A 19,555-nucleotide genomic window follows, 5' to 3' on the forward strand; every position below is an offset into this window, starting at 1 on the left:
TTCAGAGATAAAATGTGCTATTTATTATGTATTTTGATGTGCTGAATTCAAATATGACAATTAAAACAACTGATTGGCTACTGTTTCTAAGATATTTAAGTTTTTACATTTGATGTTTATCTATATTGTGTAGATAGTAGTAGAGTTTTAATCATAAATTGTAAACCTAGGTCTTTTCATGTGTTTATGGTTTCTTTACATGATAATATTTCACCTGTCCTGTTTATGTAACACTTTAAAAATCAGCAAAAGGGTTATATAAATAACATTTATTATGAAACAAAAGGCAAAAAACTATTATGTACATAGTTTAGTCCTATTCAGTGTCTACTCGGCGCTTCTTGGCTTGTTTCTTGTATTCATTAAATGGAGCATCTCTTGTCACTGTCCAGCAATAGTCTGCAAGCATTGATGGGCTCCATTTGCCCTGATAGCATTTCTCCATTGTTGCAATGTCCTGGTGAAATCGCTCGCCGTGCTCGTCGCTCACTGCTCCGCAGTTCGGTGGAAAAAAATCTAGATGAGAGTGCAAAAAATGTATCTTTAGTGACATGTTGCAACCAAGGCTTTTGTATGCCTTGAGGAGGTTTTCTACCAACAACCTGTAGTTGTCTGTCTTGTTGTTTCCGAGAAAATTTATTGTCACTAACTGGAAGGCTTTCCATGCCGTCTTTTCCTTGCCACGCAGTGTATGGTCAAATGCATCATCTCGAGAAGTTCACGAATCTGAGGACCAACAAAGACACCTTCCTTTATCTTAGCTTCACTTAACCTTGGAAATTTTCCACGGAGGTACTTGAAAGCTGCTTGTGTTTTGTCAATGGCCTTGACAAATTTCTTCATCAGACCCAGCTTGATGTGTAAGGGTGGTAACAAAATCTTCCTTGATTCAACAAGTGGTGGATGCTAAACACTTTTCCTCCCAGGCTCCAATGACTGTCGGAGTGGCCAATCTTTCTTGATGTAGTGGGAATCTCTTGCACGACCATCCCATTCACAGAGAAAACAGCAGTACTTTGTGTATCCAGTCTGCAGACCAAGCAAGAGAGCAACAACCTTCAAATCGCCACAAAGCTGCCACTGATGTTGGTCATAGTTTATGCACCTCAAAAGTTGTTTCATGTTGTCATAGGTTTCCTTCATATGGACTGCATGACCAACTGGAATTGATGGCAAAACATTGCCATTATGCAGCAAAACAGCTTTAAGACTCGTCTTTGATGAATCAATGAACAGTCTCCACTCATCTGGATTGTGAACGATGTTGAGGGCTGCCATCACACCATCGATGTTGTTGCAGGCTACAAGATCACCTTCCATGAAGAAGAATGGGACAAGATCCTTTTGATGGTCACAGAACATGGAAACCCTAACATCACCTGCCAGGAGATTCCACTGCTGTAGTCTGGAGCCCAACACTACAAGTCTGCCTTACTCTTGGGTAGTTCCAAATACCTGACAAGGCCATTCAGTTCACCTTGTGTTATGAGGTGTGATTCAGAGGAGGAGGATGGGAAAAAATATGGGTCCTGTGACACTGATGGTTCAGGACCAGAAGTTTCATCCTCTTCCTCTTCCTCGTCTGACTCAAGTGAGAATGATTCTGGTGCATCAGGAACCAGCAGTCCTTCTCCGTGGGGTATTGGGCGTATAGCTGATGGAATGTTTGGATAATGCACAGTCCACTTTTTCTTCTTTGACACACCTTTCCCAACTGGAGGCACCATGCAGAAGTAACAATTGATGGTATGCTCTGTTGGCTCTCTCCAAATCATTGGCACTGCAAAAGGCATAGATTTCCTTTTCCTGTTCAACCACTGGCGAAGATTTGTTGCACAAGTGTTGCAGCATATGTGTGGGGCCCACCTCTTGTCCTGATCTCCAATTTTGCAGCCAAAATAAAGATGATAGGCTTTCTTAACCATAGTGGTTATACTGTGCTTTTGTGATGCAAAAGTCACTTCACCACAAACATAGCAGAAGTTATCTGCACTGTTCACACAAGTACGAGGCATCTCTGCTCACTTTGGCTAAACAGAAATGTGTCCCTTTGCAAAATCAAACACTGACAAATAAGAGAGCACGACACTGTATGATTTCTAGAGCTGATATAGGGCAATGTGTTCAGCAGAGTGATGTAAGCTTCGTTATGATTGCATCATCCATGACTTCTAGGAATAACATGATGCAATTCATATCATGTATGACGCAATACCAGCTTCAGATTGCATCATTCATTGTTTTGCCTAAAAAGCAAGTACTGTCCAAACCCAGTCATAGATTTATTCATAGATCCAGTCAAAGATGTATTTTAGTCATTTCTGGTTTAAATTGAGATCCCTTCCCTTTATAACTTACTTATCCTCCACCATTCTCAAGTCAAGGGTTGTATCTACTGACCCAATAGCAGATCTTGAAAACTAGAGCCAATCAACAATTTTAAGCATCATTTTCGTTCTCAGTGACCCAGAATTAGTAAAGTTTGACTACATTTATTTCAGAAGCATTTTGGCTGTAGAGCAGTGTTATTAAAAAATGTCTCCTTTAGATGGCAAGGCCCAGATCCTCAATGATGTTTAGGCTCCTAAATCAGTGAAAGTTAAGAGTCTAAATACCTTTGCAGATCTGGGCCTAAATTACTAACTTTTCCCCTTTGATTTTAACCAGGAAAATCCCACTAAGAGTCTATCCCATACTCCGCTGTGTCCCACCCAGCCTGAGTTTTGTCTTACTTCTATAGGGTGTTACGGTACCTGACAGCTCGGTCAGAACTTTGCCCAGCCAGTGATGATATTGATTACCCTTTCTGTTCATACTGTGATTTACAGGAAATCAGGGACAAGTTATTGGTTAACTACCAAAGTTGAGCCTTTGCTGTATCAGTAGCCTTGCAGAGTCACTGTTCTGTGAGTGAGGAAAGAGGGGAGCAAGTACAGAGCAAAGCAGAGAGTATGGTTTTGGATTTTGGGAACATCAGATCAGACCAGATCAGGCAGTGCAAAGAGGGGGCATTTGGGTCCAGCAGCAGGTTGTAGGTCAGGATCTGGTGTTAGAACAGGCTGGCGGATTCCATGGGGAAGGGGAGACCATACTCACAAGCTGGCTGGTAGGACTAAGGAGATTAGAACACAATACACTCTAGTCTTACAGATAGCACAGGTAGGATGCCTTTAGCTAAGATGCCCAAGATTTCCATTGAAAGAGCCCTGTTGTCGGTTGCTTTTCACTTTGCTAAACTTTAACAGTTTGGGCGGAAACTTTCCACACCGGGTGTCAGCCTCAGGCTCAGTTTTGGCAAGTTTCAGCTCAAATACTTCACCCATTGCCTAGAACAGGTTTGGGGGAAATCCTTTGTATTGCCCTTGTTAAAACACTGTCCAGCCTTTTCTTTGAGAAGCTCCAGTGGCCCCAGGCTTGGGAGCAAGAACTTGACATTTGGCCAGGGGTTCAGCCTGGCAGCAAGGATGAGCCTCTTGCCACCCCGGTGAAATGTCTCCCAAATTTGGTCAAGTCAGACTGGTTGGGTGTTCGTAAAAGGGTGCTACCCCCGCCCTCATTTACCACACCATCCTTCAACAAAAAAACCTTCAAAAACAGACTTCAAAGAGAAACTGCAGCGCTACAATTCATTTGCAAACTTAATACCATTAATTTGGGCTTGAATAGGGGCTGGGAGTGGCTGGCTCACTACAAAACCAATTTTCCCTCTCTTGGTATTGACACCTCCTCATCAACTATTGGGAGTGGACCACATCCACCCTGACTGAATTGGCCTTGTTAACACTGGTTCTCCACTTGTAAGGTAACTCCATTCTCTTCACGTGTCAGTATATTTATGCCTGTATCTGTAATTTTTACTCCATGCATCTGAAGAAGTGGGTTTTTTGCCCACAAAAGCTTATGCCCAAATAAATCTGTTAGTCTTTAAGGTGCCACCAGACTCCTCATTGTTTTTGTGAATACAGACTAACACGGCTACCCCTCTGATACTTAGCAACATGTGAGAAATTTTGCCGATGTGTTCAGAGAGTGGGAGAAAACCCTAATTGTCTGAGCATCAACATGGTCAGAACTTCATTTACTAAACTTCTCTTCCCAGCAAGCAAGTCCCATTCTCACAGGTGTCACACTGATGCTTACGGAGGACTGGATACCTTAGGGTATTGCTGTAGAGCCTTTTGACCATAGGTGACCAGTTTGAATTCAGCGCACCTCAGCAGGAATTATAAAGGGCTTCCACTTACTGGATGTTTGATAGCCCCTCTACATAATGAGTTTGGCCAGTCCCAGGTCCAGCTGCCATGTCACAAACCCATCGCTATTCTTTGCACTGGACTGTAGCTCTTCAGGGTAGGGACACTCTCTTGCTATGTGTTTGTACAGTGCCTACCACAATGGGGCCCCAATCTCAGGTGGGTCTGCTAGCAACACCTTCTTCAGCACGGGACAAAGTTGCTTTACATTTACAGCAGTTGGCAGGATGAATTGTCGCACACTCTTTGGGAGTGGACAGAGGAAGTTCAAAAGTCAGAAGACAGACAAAAAACAAAAAAAAACAAAGCAAACCCCACTGGTTGATCTTTTTAAAAAATCATGATTATTGGACCCATCACATGAGTTTTTGGGTGCTCACTTTTGCACTCTTGTGCCTGGCAGGACAGGACTGAGCACGTTCCCAAATCCCTTTACCCCAGAAAGCAGTTGGGCAGTGCAGGAGATCAGCATCTCTTGACACAGCAGCTCCCCTCACAAAGAACAAGAGCCTTGTGAAAGTGACTAGCTGGTCCCACACCTCTCAACGTATTATTTCTTTTGGTGACATGGCCATGCCTGAGGGCCGGCTGAGAACAGGGACCTGGTGTGCCAGCCACTGAACAAAAGGGAGTAGGAGACAGTCCCTGCCCCAAAGAGCTAACAACCTAAATAGACCAGCCCTGTGGGAATGGGGCAGAAACTACAAGCACAGTGAAGGTCTGCAAATGCCCTTAGTGACATTTATTTTTATTTTTATTTTTTAATTCTTTGGGTGGGGTTTAGTAAAAGTTGGGATTCTCTCTGAGACCTTTTCCACTCAGCTTATCCAGAACACCTCGTCCAGTTCTGGGAGACACTTCATCCAGCTCTCTGGGATCCAAACACTGGGTTCGAATGTGGACTTGTCACTGAGCGTTTTTTATTGGCATTTCATCAAGCTACACCTGAGGTGGGGTCTTTGCCATTGGTTTCCATGGAACTAGGATTTTTCCCAGTACAATGTAGAGTCTTTTTACTACTATCCTCTCAGTGGCTGGAGCGAGGTTCCCCAGGGATACAGGAGGGTTCTTTGAATGGGTCTCACATCTATTGTCAGCGTTTGTCTTGGATTCTGAGGGCCAAAGGCATCGCTAAGCTCCTAGTAGCCCGTTGGTGTCAGTGGAGTGACACCAGGAGTGGATGTGGATGCCTTGTGCACATGCACTGGATGCAGATCAATGCAAGTTGCACTAATTCCATACCATTTACACCTGGTTTCTGACCAGCAGCCACCCAAGCTGTAACCTCCCCCACCATTTATATCCTTGCTGGGTCTGGCCCAGACACGTCCATTGACCCCAGGCTGCATTGGGCCCAACAGCGACATAGGAAACAAAATTAGTGGACTTTAGCAAATGGCAAAGTGCCTGTGTCCCCAGCTGGTTTCATAGGATAACGTGTCCCTGATAATCCGCGGCTGCCAGTGAACTTGTAAAGCTCCCAGTCTGTTTGCAGGTAATTCCCTGCTAGGAAAAAGGCTGCGGCTACGAGGGCGATGGGTCCTGCCCAGTGAGATTTTCCCCTGGCAGTGGGGCAGGCTCAGGCCCTCGGCACCACTTACCCCCCACCTCCGGTTTCCATCCTCCTGGGCTGCATCAGCATCTCCCGCAGCTCTAGAAATGCCGCCAGGTAACCCAGGGCTGAAGGGAAAGCCCCACGGTTCTGGGCTGGGGAGACCCGTGCCTGAGGCGGGCATCTCTATAAACTATTTTCCAGCTGGCATCCAGGCCAGGCTCAGTCAGTGTCTCTCACGGGGCCCCTCTGCACAGGCTCCTTGCACACCTGTTGCTGCTACCTAGGGTGACCAGGTGTCTGGTTTTGGACCGGAACATCCGGTCAAAATGGGATCCTGGAGGCTCCGGTCAGCACTGCTGACTGGACCATTGACTGTCCAGTTGGCGGTGCCACGCAGCAGGACTAGCAGGCTCCCTGCTGGCCTCTCTGCCACGCGGCTCCCAAGAAGCAGCTGGCATGTGCCGGCAAGTATCTTCTAGATCATAGAATCATAGAATATCAGGGTTGGAAGGGACCTCAAGAGGTCATCTAGTCCAACCCCCTGCTCAAAGCAGGACCAATTCCCAGCTAAATCATCCCAGCCAGGGCTTTGTCAAGCCGGGCCTTAAAAACCTCCAAGGAAGGAGACTCCACCACCTCCCTAGGTAACGCATTCCAGTGTTTCACCACCCTCCTAGTGAAATAGTTTTTCCTGATATCCAACCTGGACCTCCCCCACTGCAACTTGAGACCATTGCTCCTTGTTCTGTCATCTGCCACCACTGAGAACAGCCGAGCTCCATCCTCTTTGGAACCCCCCTTCAGGTAGTTGAAGGCTGCTATCAAATCCCCCCTCATTCTTCTCTTCTGGAGACTAAACAATCCCAGTTCTCTCAGCCTCTCCTCATAAGTCATGTGCTCCAGACCCCTAATCATTTTTGTTGCCCTCCGCTGGACTCTTTCCAATTTTTCCACATCCTTCTTGTAGTGTGGGGACCAAAACTGGACACAGTATTCCAGATGAAGCCTCACCAATGTCGAATAAAGGGGAACGATCACGTTCCTCGATCTGCTGGCAATGCCCCTACTTATACAGCCCAAAATGCCGTTAGCCTTCTTGGCAACAAGAGCACACTGTTGACTCATATCCAGTTTCTCGTCCACTGTGACCCCTAGGTCCTTTTCAGCAGAACTGCTACCTAGCCATTCGGTCCCTAGTCTGTAGCAGTGCATGGGATTCTTCCGTCCTAAGTGCAGGACTCTGCACTTGTCCTTGTTGAACCTCATCAGGTTTTTTTCTGCCCAATCCTCTAATTTGTCTAGGTCCCTCTGTATCCGATCCCTACCCTCTAGTGTATCTACCACACCTCCTAGTTTAGTGTCATCTGCAAACTTGCTGAGAGTGCAGTCCACACCATCCTCCAGATCATTAATAAAGATATTAAACAAAACCGGCCCCAGGACCGACCCTTGGGGCACTCCACTTGAAACCGGCTGCCAACTAGACATGGAGCCATTGATCACTACCCGTTGAGCCCGACGATCTAGCCAGCTTTCTATCCACCTTACAGTCCATTCATCCAGCCCATACTTCTTTAACTTGGTGGCAAGAATACTGTGGGAGACAGTATCAAAAGCTTTGCTAAAGTCAAGAAATAACACATCCACTGCTTTCCCCTCATCCACAGAGCCAGTTATCTCATCATAAACATTTGCAAACATCTAGAAGATAATAATGTGATAAGTGATAGTCAGCATGGATTTGTCAAACCAACCTGATCGCTTTCTTTGGCAAGGTAACAAGCCTTGTGGATGGGGGGATGCTGTAGATGTGAGATATCTAGACTTTAGTAAGGCTTTTGATACAGTCTCGCATGACCTTCTCATAAACAAACTAGTGAAATACAACCTCCATGGTGCTACTATAAGGTGAACATAAGAACATAAGAACGGCTGTACTGGGTTAGACCAAAGGTCCATCTAGCCCAGTATCCTGTCTTCCAACAGTGGCCAATGCCAGGAGCCCCAGAGGGAATGAACAGAACCAGGGCCGGCTCTAGGTTTTTTGCTGCCCCAAGCAAAAAAAATTTGGCTGCCCCCCCCCCCCAGCCCTGGGCTCTCCCCCTTCCCAACTGCACCCTCCTGCCGCCCCAGCCCTGGGTCACTGGTAACTCGCTCCCAGGGCGGGTCATTCAGCCGGAATTTTGGATGTGCACAGAACACAGACAGGATTGGTTCCCATATGGTTACAGAACTGCAGTAAAGTGGAACAATTTTCAGCTTGTGTGATTGGAGGATATCTGGATGCAGATTATAAGACTGTCCTACATAAATGAGGAAAAGTTGAGGTGCCTTTATTATTCTTTTGTTCCATTCTTTGTTTCTATGGGGAATTTGCCAATGCAATATCACTGTCTTCCTTTTAAACAAACAAACAAAAAAAGGCAATGGCTGTTGAAAATAGCAATTCCAGTCCTAATAACCACCGGGAAGCATTTCTTGCTCAATTTATTCTACTTTTTCTACAGCAAGTTCCAGTGGATCAGTAGATTTGATTTGGGGGAAATGAAGTAACAGCTGCCCAAACTGAGCTTGAGCACTCCTGAATGTTGAGGGTGTTCAAATCTGGAAGGCAGGTGCTAGATTCCCTTTCTGAATATTAGCTAAATCTGCAAAGGAAAAGTCAATTTCTGCTTCCATGGCTCAGAAGTGGAAATCCTCCTACGTGCCTGGTACTGTATCTAAAGCTGCCCAGGTCCAGAGCCTCCCCTCCCTTACTTTTCATTTTAAATTCTAGTGGGATCCACGTACCTGCCTTGCTAGGCTTCACATAGAGAGGTGCACTGTCCATTTAGTCCACCCAATTCTTTCTTTGGGGGAGAGCCCACGGCTGGGGCGGCAGGAGGTGCGGTTGGGGGGGGGGGAAGAGCCCAGGGCTGGGGCGGCAGGAGGTGTGGGTGGGGGCCAGAGCTGGGGCGGCAGGGGGTGCGGGGGGCGGAGAGCCCAGGGCTGGGGCAGCAGGGGAGTGCAGGTGGGGGCCAGAGCTGGGGCGGCAGGAGGTGTGGGTGGGGGCCAGAGCTGGGGCGGCAGGGGGTGCGGGGGGGGGGAGAGCCCAGGGCTGGGGCAGCAGGGGAGTGCAGGTGGGGGCCAGAGCTGGGGCGGCAGGGGGTGCGGGGGGGGATAGCCCAGGGCTGGGGCAGCAGGGGAGTGCAGGTGGGGGCCAGAGCTGGGGCGGCAGGGGGTGTGGGCGGGGGAGAGTCCAGGGCTGGGGCAGCAGGAGGTGCGGGTGGGGGGAAGAGCCCAGGGCTGGGGCAGCAGGGGGGTGCAGGTGGGGGCCAGTGCTGGGGCAGCAGGGGGTGTGGGCAGGGGAGAGCCCGGGCTGGGGCGGCAGGAGGTGTGGGGGGACATGGGGGAGCCCAGGGCTGGGGCAGCAGGGGGGTGCGGGTGTGGGGAAGAGCCCAGGGCTGGGGCAGCAGGGGGGTGCAGGTGGGGGCCAGAGCTGGGGCGGCAGGGGGTGTGGGCGGGGGAGAGTCCAGGGCTGGGGTGGCAGGAGGTGCGGGGGGGGGCGCAGGGGGGAGAGCCCAGGGCTGGGGCGGCAGGGGGTGCGGGTGGGGGGAAGAGCCCAGGGCTGCGGCAGCAGGGGGGTGCGGGTGGGGGCCAGAGCTGGGGCAGCAGGGGGGTGCGGGTGGGGGGAGAGCCCAGGGCTGGGGCGGCAGGGGGGTGCAGGTGGGGGCCAGAGCTGGGGCAGCAGGGGGGTGCGGGTGGGGGGAGAGCCCAGGGCTGGGGCGGCAGGGGGGTGCAGGTGGGTGCCAGAGCTGGGGCAGCAGGGGTGTGGGAGGGGGAGAGCCCAGAGCTGGGGCAGCAGGGGGTGCGGGTGGGGGGAGAGCCCAGGGCTGGGGCAGCAGGGGGTGCGGGTGGGGGGAGAGCCCAGGGCTGGGGCAGCAGGGGGTGTTGGAGGGGGAGAGCCCAGGGCTGGGGCAATACAGGGGTGTGGGGGGAGCCCAGGGCGGGGGGGGGCAAAAATCCTAGAGCTGGCTCTGCCCCTACCATTCATAGCAAGCTGCAGGTTTCAGTTCCACACTCCTTCCCCCTCCCTTTCCTGTTGGTAGTGGCCGAGGGAATGCTGGGAAATGTAGTTCTTTCCCTGCTCCCGGGCTGGCTCTATAGGCAGGGACTAACCAAGGAACTACAGCTCCCAGGGCCCCTGTTGGTTCTCAGCTCCCAGGCTGGATTCTTGCGCCCCTGCAAATCTGCCGCCCCCAGCAACTGCTGCTTTGCTGGTGCCTAGAGCCGGCCCTGCTCCTGGAGCATTCTGACAACCACCAAACAGCGGTCGGGGGAGGAGGTGGGGCAGGGGGAGCTTGGCTGCCAGTGGGTGCAGGGCACCCACTAATTTTTTCCCATGGGTGCTCCAGCCCCGGAGCACCCAGGGAGTCAGCGCCTATGACTGTTACCACTCAAGAGAGAGATCTTGGAGTCATTGTGGATATTTCTCTGGAAACATCCACTCAATGTGCAGCGGTAGTCAAAAAAGCAAACAGAATGTTAGGAATCATTAAGAAAGGGATAGATAAGACAGAAAATATCATGTTGCCTCTATATAAATCTATGGTACGGCCACATCTTGAATACTGTGTGCAGATGTGGTCGCCCCATCTCAAAAAAATATATATTGGAATTGGAAAAGGTTCAGAAAAGGAACACAAAAATGATTAGGGGTATGAAACAGCTTCCATCTGAGGAGAGATTAATAAGACTGGGACTTTTCAGCTTGGAAAAGAGATGACTAAGGGGGCATATGATAGAGGTCTATACAATCATGACTGGTGTGGAGAAAATAAATAAGGAAGTGTTATTTACTCCTTCTCATAACACAAGAATTAGGGGTCACCACATTCCTGCCCAGGTAAAGCAGTTTCTGGAATGTCTGTGTTTCCCCTGGGACTAGAAGGGAAGAGGGAATGTGAGAAATGGGGCACTTTTTGCACCACACTGGTCCCCAGAGAAGGAAAGAACGAAGATGGATACAGAAGGAGACCCAGCAGAATTTGAGTACCCCTGGAGGGAGGGAATACAGATTGTGGTCCTTTGCTGAAGACAAGGGGACTGGTGGAGTTAGAACTAAGGGGGAAGACAGATGAGAGGTGGCCAAGAAACAGAAGAGAATGAGAAGGGGAAAGAGAAATAGAAACACCAGGGACAAAAATAGGAACAGAAAAGACCAAATAGAAATTCGGAACGGGGGACGGACATGGGCACACCAGAAAATAGGAAAGAAAGGACAAGTGAGGAATGAAAGGATGGGCTTTTGGTAAAAGTCCTAGCATGGGACTTGAGAGTTCTGGGTTCAATTCCCTGTGTGACCTTGGGCAAATCACTTATTTTCTCTGTGCCTGAGTTCCACACACAAGTTCTTATCACAACTGGAATCTGAACTTGCTCAGGGCTTCTAGGTACTGTGTAATACAACTTAATAGGAGAATCAACTGAGGGATGGAAAGAGTACTTAAAAAGGGAGGGTAACAAAACAGAAGAGTGAATCCTTTAAAAAAATTAAAGGACCGCCATTAAAAAGGGAGGAAAGAGGGATAAAATAACCAGAAAAAAGAAAATGGAAGTCTAAGGAAAGATTGCATGTTGGAGAAATTAATAAAACAACACTCACTGGTGGATAGAGCAAAAATATAGACAATTAAGGACCATAGACTTTGTTGAAGAGTAGGGTGACCAGATAGCAAGTGTGAAAAATCGGGACGAGGTGGGGGGTAATAGGTGCCCATCTAAGACAAAGCCCCAAATATCAGGACTCCCTATAAAATTGGGACATCTGGTCACCCTACTGAAGCCCTGGTCCTATGGGGTGAGTGCATAGACGTGGTTTGGATTAGTGCAGTGTGTATTGGGTTTGGGGGACAGGGTGGGGATAGAAATATTTTAATTTTTCCTGGGTGAGCGCTGGTAAAATGTCAGAATATTTCAGTACATCAAGCTTCAGGAAACGATCTGATGGAGGGTAAATGTGTTCATGAGGAAGTGACAAAAATATGTTTCCTGTGTTTAAATCCTTCTCTGCAGAGGAGATAAACCACGATGATCCAGTTCAGAGCGCCCCTGTGAAGGAAATACACACCAAGATGGAAGAACTCGGGCAGAGACTCGATGGAGTGGGTCTGAGTACACAGCACTGGCTGCCCAAACTACGAGACAAATTGGGGATTACCTCTGCACAGGCTTTGAAACACCTAAGCTATGAAGACTATTTAAAGCTGGAGTGCGAAGTAGAGCACCCATGGGAAAAGCAGGCTCTCCGAACCCTACTTAACATAGCAGAGAGCAAGACAACAATGAAGCAGCTGCAGGAGCAGCGCTTGGAGATGCTAAAGAAGAGGCAGGAGCAGGCTAAATTAGCACTTGAGGGATTAAAAGAAATGCAGGAGAAAGGCAGAAGCCGCCATGAGGAAGCTGTAAGAAAGAAAGAGGAGGAGCTGCGAGGAGCTATGGACATCGCCCCAGAGTATTGGGCACCACACGAGAAGCCTTTGAAGGAAGTGATAGAGAATGTGCACAAACAATTAGACCTCCTGGAGGAGTCGGTGTCCCAGAGTGAGAATCTCCCTGACAAGGAAGTTTTGAGATGGGCGTCGGGAGGGCTGGCCCTGCAGGGCATTTATAAAACCAAGAAGCTTGCAGAGATGGTGGAGAAGCGAGAGCAGCTCATAGACATCCCAGAAGGGTTCGAGCTCTTTGGTCCAGAGCAAGGGCCGTTGTTTGAGAAGAAGGAGTTTTCATCGGCCGAAGCAGAATCCACATTCACCAGGACCATGGAGAAGCTGGGCTTCAGCATTAGTGTCGCAGCCAAAGGCGGGTTTTGGGGGTTTAGTGCTGAAACCAGCACAGATCACAGCAGCTCTTCAGAATCTGAAGAAACCCACAAATCCCGCTCTGAGCACACTTACATTTGCACCACCCAGTACAGCTACATCCCACTGGCCTCATGCTACTTCCCCAAGGATCAGCTTTGACTTTCCAGTGCAGCGCTGCAAGAGTTAAAAGAGATCGAGCAGCTTTTGAGTCACACCCCAGAGCCGGACAAGCTCAACTTGCTGAAGAGCAGGGGCGGGAGTTTCTTCAAGAGATTCGGGTCTCATGTAAACCAGGGCCCCCTTCACTTGGGTGGGATATTCTGGTGGAAAGCGTCTTCTGAGGGATTCTGGGCAGAGCAACTGGACGAGGTGAAGAAACGAACATCTGATGCACTCAGCTCCTATGTTGGGGGCAGCTATAGTGGCTTTGGTTTGAGCATTTCAGCTGGTGTTACTGTGTCAAAATCAGGTTCTGAAGCCTCATTTCAGGGCACAGATCGAAAACGCATGCACACAGAGATTCAGCTGTTTGTGACCAAGACAGGCGGCCCACCAGAGACACATTCTCTCACCCAATGGCAATCTGGGCTCGTGACCAGTAACAAAACCTGGAGTGTCATTGACCGAGGCTTTCAGCTAATTCCTGTGTGGGAGATCATCCTGTCCAATCACAGACAAGATTTTAGAGATGTTCATCAAATCAGCAGCAGTCTCAGAAATGCCTACGAAGTCCTAACTAACCAAAGTGTCGGTACATTGTTTGGAGAGGGATTAGCCAGTGCAGTGGATGAGGCCAGATTGTTCTTAGAGGAAATGAAGTCCTGGGATGCCACTACAGATGAAAAACTGCTGGTGAAATTGATCAATTTCAAACAAAAGCTGACTGAAAAAACAAAGAACTACAGTGTATGGATTAACATTTGCCTGTCAGATAAAGGGCTTCAAGATTTCCTGGAAAATACAGTTTCACTGTGCAAAGATTTGCCGGCACAAAATACTGTATACATCAAATCTCTGCTGCGCTGCCTTCTGTACCCTCATGTCTATTCAGTTAAGAATTTCCCCAAATCTTCCTCCATTATGCAGTGGATCTTTCGTGAAGAAAAAAAGCAGCAAAAAAATATGTCTGTCTCTGAATTTGCTGATTTTATTCAAGTCCTACAGGAAATGAAGGATTACATACAGGAAGTTACTTATGACCCTATGTCCTCTGCAGCAACAGTGCAAGAAGCAAAGGTAAAGGCCACCTTAAATGTGAGCTTAGCTTTGTCTTCCTTTCTGCAGGCTCTACGGGAGAGAGAGCAGACAGATATCGAACTGTTATTGCTCTCAATTGCAGCCAGCGCAGGATACCGGGTGGAAAGTCACACTTTTCAGTATCTCCTCGGGTGCCCAGAAATTAACTTCATATTGCAGGAAATGCAAACAGCACAGGAGGAATATTTGACTCTTAGGGATCAGGATGTTTCCAGAGCTCAGGCTTTCCTGCTGTTGACGGGTCTGACAGTAACATATGAACATAAAGACGTGTCTCCAGAGGAAAAGAACAGACGTTTAGTTTTTATGAAACATCAAATGGGAAACTTATTGTCCACTGAAATGTCAAAAGTCCTTAAAAAGCACAGTGCATGCAGTGATTGGGACATACTGGAAACAGACCTGAAGTGCCTCAAAAATGGGGACTTAGAAGCCACAAAGGATGAGTTGAAGAACCAGGGTATAATAAAAGAATTAGAAGGCATCTGCCAAGGAACAAAACCTTCAAATCAACCAAAATCAAAACCTGAAGTGAAATCCAGCAATGTTACAATGTATGAAGCTATTGAAAACCAAGAGTTTCTCAATTTACTGAAGAGACTTGGACTTGAAAGTTGCTATCCAAGGAAAATGGGGACAGCAGACTTCCATGTCATTTACAAGACCTCTTTACATGACAGCCAGCCCAGCACTGAACGTGAGCTGCCATTTTACTTTTTGCAAAAGCTGTTGATGGTGGACTATCGGGTAAGATACCTGGTTTGCAAAGATGACATAAAAGCTAAACAAGCTATAACAAATACACTGACCACGCTAGAAAATGAGAATGGATCCTCAGATACATTTGATGACTTTTTTAATGATCTCAGTCACGGAACCAATGAATCTGTTACAGATCAGGCACACATACACCCAATGGACATCCAGATGGCAATTTTTCATTGTGCAGATGATTTCATGAGACAGTATCTTTCAACAAAGCTCGCTTTCTGCCAGTTTGCGCTCCCACTTCTGGTGCCAAATCCTTGTACTTCACAAATAGAATTCCCTCTTTGGTCCCTTAGCCAAGTGACAAAGAGTTGGAAAGGTGCTGAAAAATCAGGAGTGGAGACTAAAATTAAAAGTTATAAAAACAAATTGATTTATCAGGCAGCTACAACCATTGTGTCCTTCATACGGATTGGTCATTCTTCTTCTTCGAAGTCTCAGATCTTGAATGCTCTGCTGAGTAAGCACAAACATGACATCTTTTTCCACCGTCATTGTAAAGGCAGCAGCAAAGATGGTCTCCTGATGAAAGGGGTTGTGGAAATCTTCTGGTACTGTCCAGGTGGGAGAGATGATGACAGATTTGACAACTGCGTCGCATTCACTAATCTGCATGGAGATGCAAGGCAGCATGAACAACAGGTCAAATTTTTACAGGAAATTTCTTCTGTTAATGTGGTTCTCATATCAGATGTTGATCAAAATGATAAGAGAGGTATGAAAATTATACATGATCTCTGGAAATCTCAAAAACCTTTGATCTGTCTTTTTGCTGAAAAAGAGCACATTGTTGCAGGCAAATCCAGCCAGAACATAAAAATAGCCATCAAAAACAGAAATGAAGCAGAACTAATAGATGAACTGATGACAACAATCAGGGATTTACTAGCAGGTTCAAACATAACTTGCAGTCTTGAGAACAGTGCAAATATTGCTCGCCAGCAAGGTTTCGTCATTGATGAAGATGAAGAAGAGTGCACCAAAGCCAAGACAATGGCACAGGCTCTGATGACGCTCTTGAACGAGAATAATTTATATGAGATAAAGTCAAAACTATTGCCTCTGCAAGGAGAATTGTGGCACAAGTGGTGTCAAAAGGACAAGGAACTTACCCGCTTGCAGGATAAAAGAAACAGAAGCATTGAGCAGCACCGGAGCCAAGTTGAGTCCGAAAAGCATGCAATACGAAGGATTCAGTTAAAAAGAGCATTCCCTCTCAATGATCTAATGAGGTCAGTGCTTGAATTTCTCCAGTCACATCCAGAAGCCACCAAAAAATACTTCCTGCAGTGGATGAAAGTATTTATGGATGACTTGTCCTCTGATTGTCTTGCAGAACTTCACCAAAAATACCACAGATTGTGGTCTCAAATGCTGGAAATAAAGAAAAAAGGAGAAAATAACGACTTGAAAAAAGCTTTGCTAAATAATTTAGAAACACTCTCAAATACGATCAATGATTCTACAATTGGCCTGGAACACATTTTGAGAGAAGTAGCTCAGATTTATGAGGCTCTGGATTCAATGAAACAACAGAATGAATGTTTTCTTGCACTACCTCAAATTGCAGCTGACCTGATGGTTTCAGGTTATCCCATTGAGCTGATGGACGGTGATGCTTCATACGTTCCATTAAAATGGATCGGAGCAGTTTTGGACAAATTAATTGAGAAGTTAGGAGACCAAAAAGTGTTTGCAAAAAGAAGAACAGGAGTACTTGTGGCACCTTAGAGACTAACAAATTTATTAGAGCATAAGCTTTCGTGGACTACAGCCCACTTCTTCGGATGCTTTGTTCTTTTGTTTGTTCTTTCAGTGCTTGGCATTCAGAGCACTGGGAAGTCAACACTGCTAAATGCCATGTTTGGTCTGCAGTTTGGTGTCAGTGCAGGGAGATGCACCAGGGGAGCGTTCATGCAACTGATTGAGGTGGAGGAAAACCTCAAACAGGATTTGAACTTTAGTTATATACTAGTTGTTGATACGGAAGGGCTCCGGGCTATGGAGATGGCTAATAAACTGTCACTTAATCATGATAATGAGCTAGCCACCTTTGTCATTGGTATTGGTAATATGACTGTGATCAATATTTTTGGTGAAAACCCTTCAGAAATGCAAGATGTCCTGCAGATCGCTGTCCAGGCATTTCTGAGAATGAAGCAGGTAAACCTCTCCCCAAGTTGTTTGTTTGTGCACCAGAATGTTGGAGAAATAACGGCAAAAGAACAGAATATGGAAGGACAAAGACGCCTCCAGGAAAAACTAGATGAAATGACTGTTACGGCAGCCCAGCAAGAGTTCTGTGATGTAACCTGCTTTAGTGATGTTATCCGATTTGATGTGAACACCCACACTCATTACTTTGCTCACCTCTGGGAAGGGAACCCACCAATGGCACCTCCGAACCCCAGCTACAGCCAAAATGTGCAGGAACTAAAGAGCAAGATTCTCTTGGCTGCCAAAAAAGAATCTCAGGGCAGGGTTTTAAGGCTGTCAGGTTTAAAAGCCCGCATTAGTGATTTGTGGAATGCTTTGTTAAATGAAAATTTTATTTTCAGCTTCAAGAATACGCTGGAGATTGCAACGTACAAGAAGCTAGAAATAATGTTTAGCCAATGGACCTGGCAGTTGAGAAGTGACATACTAGATTTGCAAATGAAACTGACCAATCGAATTAGGAATGGAGAAGTGCACTCGGTCACCAAAGGAAACCTTGAAGAGCAAATTAAAGGAAATTATGATTTCATAATGAAGGGCCTAGAAAAGTATTTCAGTGAAGACAAAGACTCTGAAATGTTGATTAAGTGGAAAGGAAGTTTTGAATTGAAACTGAGAGATCTGAAAGAGTCACTCATTGTTGAAACTAAGAGGAAGTCTGAAGAACTTATTGAACTAAAAAAGAACCAAAGCAAACTGGATGAAAAGAAGTCAGAATATGAAAATGAGCTTCTGAAAAGAAGCAAAGAGTTGGCTCTGTCTTTAAAAGGCCAGGAACTAGGTGAAACAGAACTGAGAGCGAACTTTAACTCGCTATGGAGTGAGTGGGTGACTGAAGTGTCTTCAAATGCTCCACAGCCTGAAGAGTGCGATATTAATGTTGATGTAGAAAATATCCTTCTAGAGCATTTTAAACAGCCTAATTTAGTAGGAAAAATTAAGAATTTCTCAATAAAGAGTACATTTTCTGTTGATTTTTCTAAACATATCAGCATGAAGAAAAAACTGTACTTTTTCAACCACAATTTAGATGAATGCGACAAGAGCAACATTCGGCAAGTTACTGATGGCATCATTCAGGTTGTCAAAGCAAACATTGATAAGAAAGAGCAGCAGAAAATGGATTACAATCGAAGTTACATTCATGAAATATTGCGGGAAATAAGGAGAGGTACAAAATCATCTGCATCCAATGACTCAAAATACACATTTAATAATGAGTACAATATAGATCTATCCCTCTATCTGTGTAAAATGGCAGCAGAAAGGTTTGAAGACATGCACACAGCATTTAAAAAAGCAAATGATCCAACTGTCTACCTGGAGAGTAAAAGAGAAGATTTCTTCAAGTGTTTTCAGATTTCCTGCCAAGGAGCAACCTCCATTGCAACATTTGCTGATTTCTTATGCACCAAGCTTTCTGCAGCTCTCCGCCAGGCAGTCTATGACAAGACTGCCATTGATGTAGCCAGAGAGATGCGTTCTAACCATCCTGCCCTCAATGCCAGTAGATCCAAACTAGAAATCTATATTCTGAAATCCCTGGCGGAAGAGGAAAACTTTGAGAAATACAGGCAGTACATTCATTTCCCAAAGGACTTTTTAGAGAACTTTATCAAGAAGTGTGTCGATGATTATTGTTTAGACAAGAAAGATCCAAAACTGAAGAATTTCTTAGATATTTCCCTTGATTCTTTCCAAGTTCTTGTTCACTCAGCTATTCGTGACTCAACTAAAGTTGTCAAAGATAGAAGTGGCAATGTATCCTTATGGTTGGATGAATTTTGCAGAAGACTGGGAGATGTCTTAGACCTTCCCAGAAGTGATCTGAAAATCATTGAACATCAGGAGACCACAGATGTCAAATTTCTTAAGGAAGCAATGAGTAAAGCATTGGATCCTGTGCTAGAAAATCTGAAAAAAGACTTTGCTGTCATTGGTATGGAGCCATTTCAAAGAAAACCACACAAAATATTAGCTGAACAGCTCTCTGGATGCTGGGAGCAGTGTCCCTTTTGCAAAGCTATTTGCACAAATACCATATTTGACCATGATGGAGATCACAGTCTTTCTTTCCATCGTCCTCAAGCTACGACTGGCATCCACTGGAATAATACAAATCATCTAGTTACTGACATTTGTTCCAGTCTTGTAGCAAGTAATTGCTCATTAGTGTTGAGTGGAGGCCATAAAATTCCATACAAGAATTATCGGGATGCAGGACCTCGTTATTCCAAGTGGAGCATCACACCTGACACCTCTGTGCAGCCTTACTGGAAATGGTTTGTGTGTCATTTCAGGGCAGAGCTAGAGAGTCAGCACCATGGGAAATTTGAAGGCAGAGGGGAGATCCCTTCTCAGTGGAAACAAATTACAAAAAAGGATGTCCTCTCTGAGCTGGAAAAGTTGTTCTAAGCTAGTCAGAAGGAAAGATTCTAAGCCCGATAGCAAATTTGTTGTTCTTGTTTGAAAGTGTATGAAACAACTCTATTTTCAAATATTATTCCTGTATTTTGATTTAGGGAGATAATCATCCAAGGTAAACTATATTTAATCCCTCACAGAACTCAGAAAACTATAAGATTATTCATATCCGTGTACAGTAGTGTAGTTGCCTCATTATGTCAGAACCCTGTAGCTTTCCCAACTACAGTGATAGAAGT

The 19,555-nt window shown here is 46.2% G+C and overlaps 1 protein-coding gene across 1 annotated transcript; it reads left to right on the forward strand.

Moving 5' to 3' along the window:
- The first annotated feature begins 11,921 nt into the window (after positions 1-11,921).
- Positions 11,922-19,313, forward strand: LOC128834941 (interferon-induced very large GTPase 1-like). The gene is given in 2 exon segments (XM_054024156.1): positions 11,922-16,365; positions 16,477-19,313. Coding segments are annotated over 2 exon segments (7,275 nt in total). The 3' UTR covers positions 19,308-19,313.
- Positions 19,314-19,555: the final 242 nt, after the last annotated feature.

This window comes from Malaclemys terrapin, chromosome 3, assembly GCF_027887155.1.
Source record: "Malaclemys terrapin pileata isolate rMalTer1 chromosome 3, rMalTer1.hap1, whole genome shotgun sequence".
NCBI classification, from domain to species: domain Eukaryota; kingdom Metazoa; phylum Chordata; order Testudines; family Emydidae; genus Malaclemys; species Malaclemys terrapin.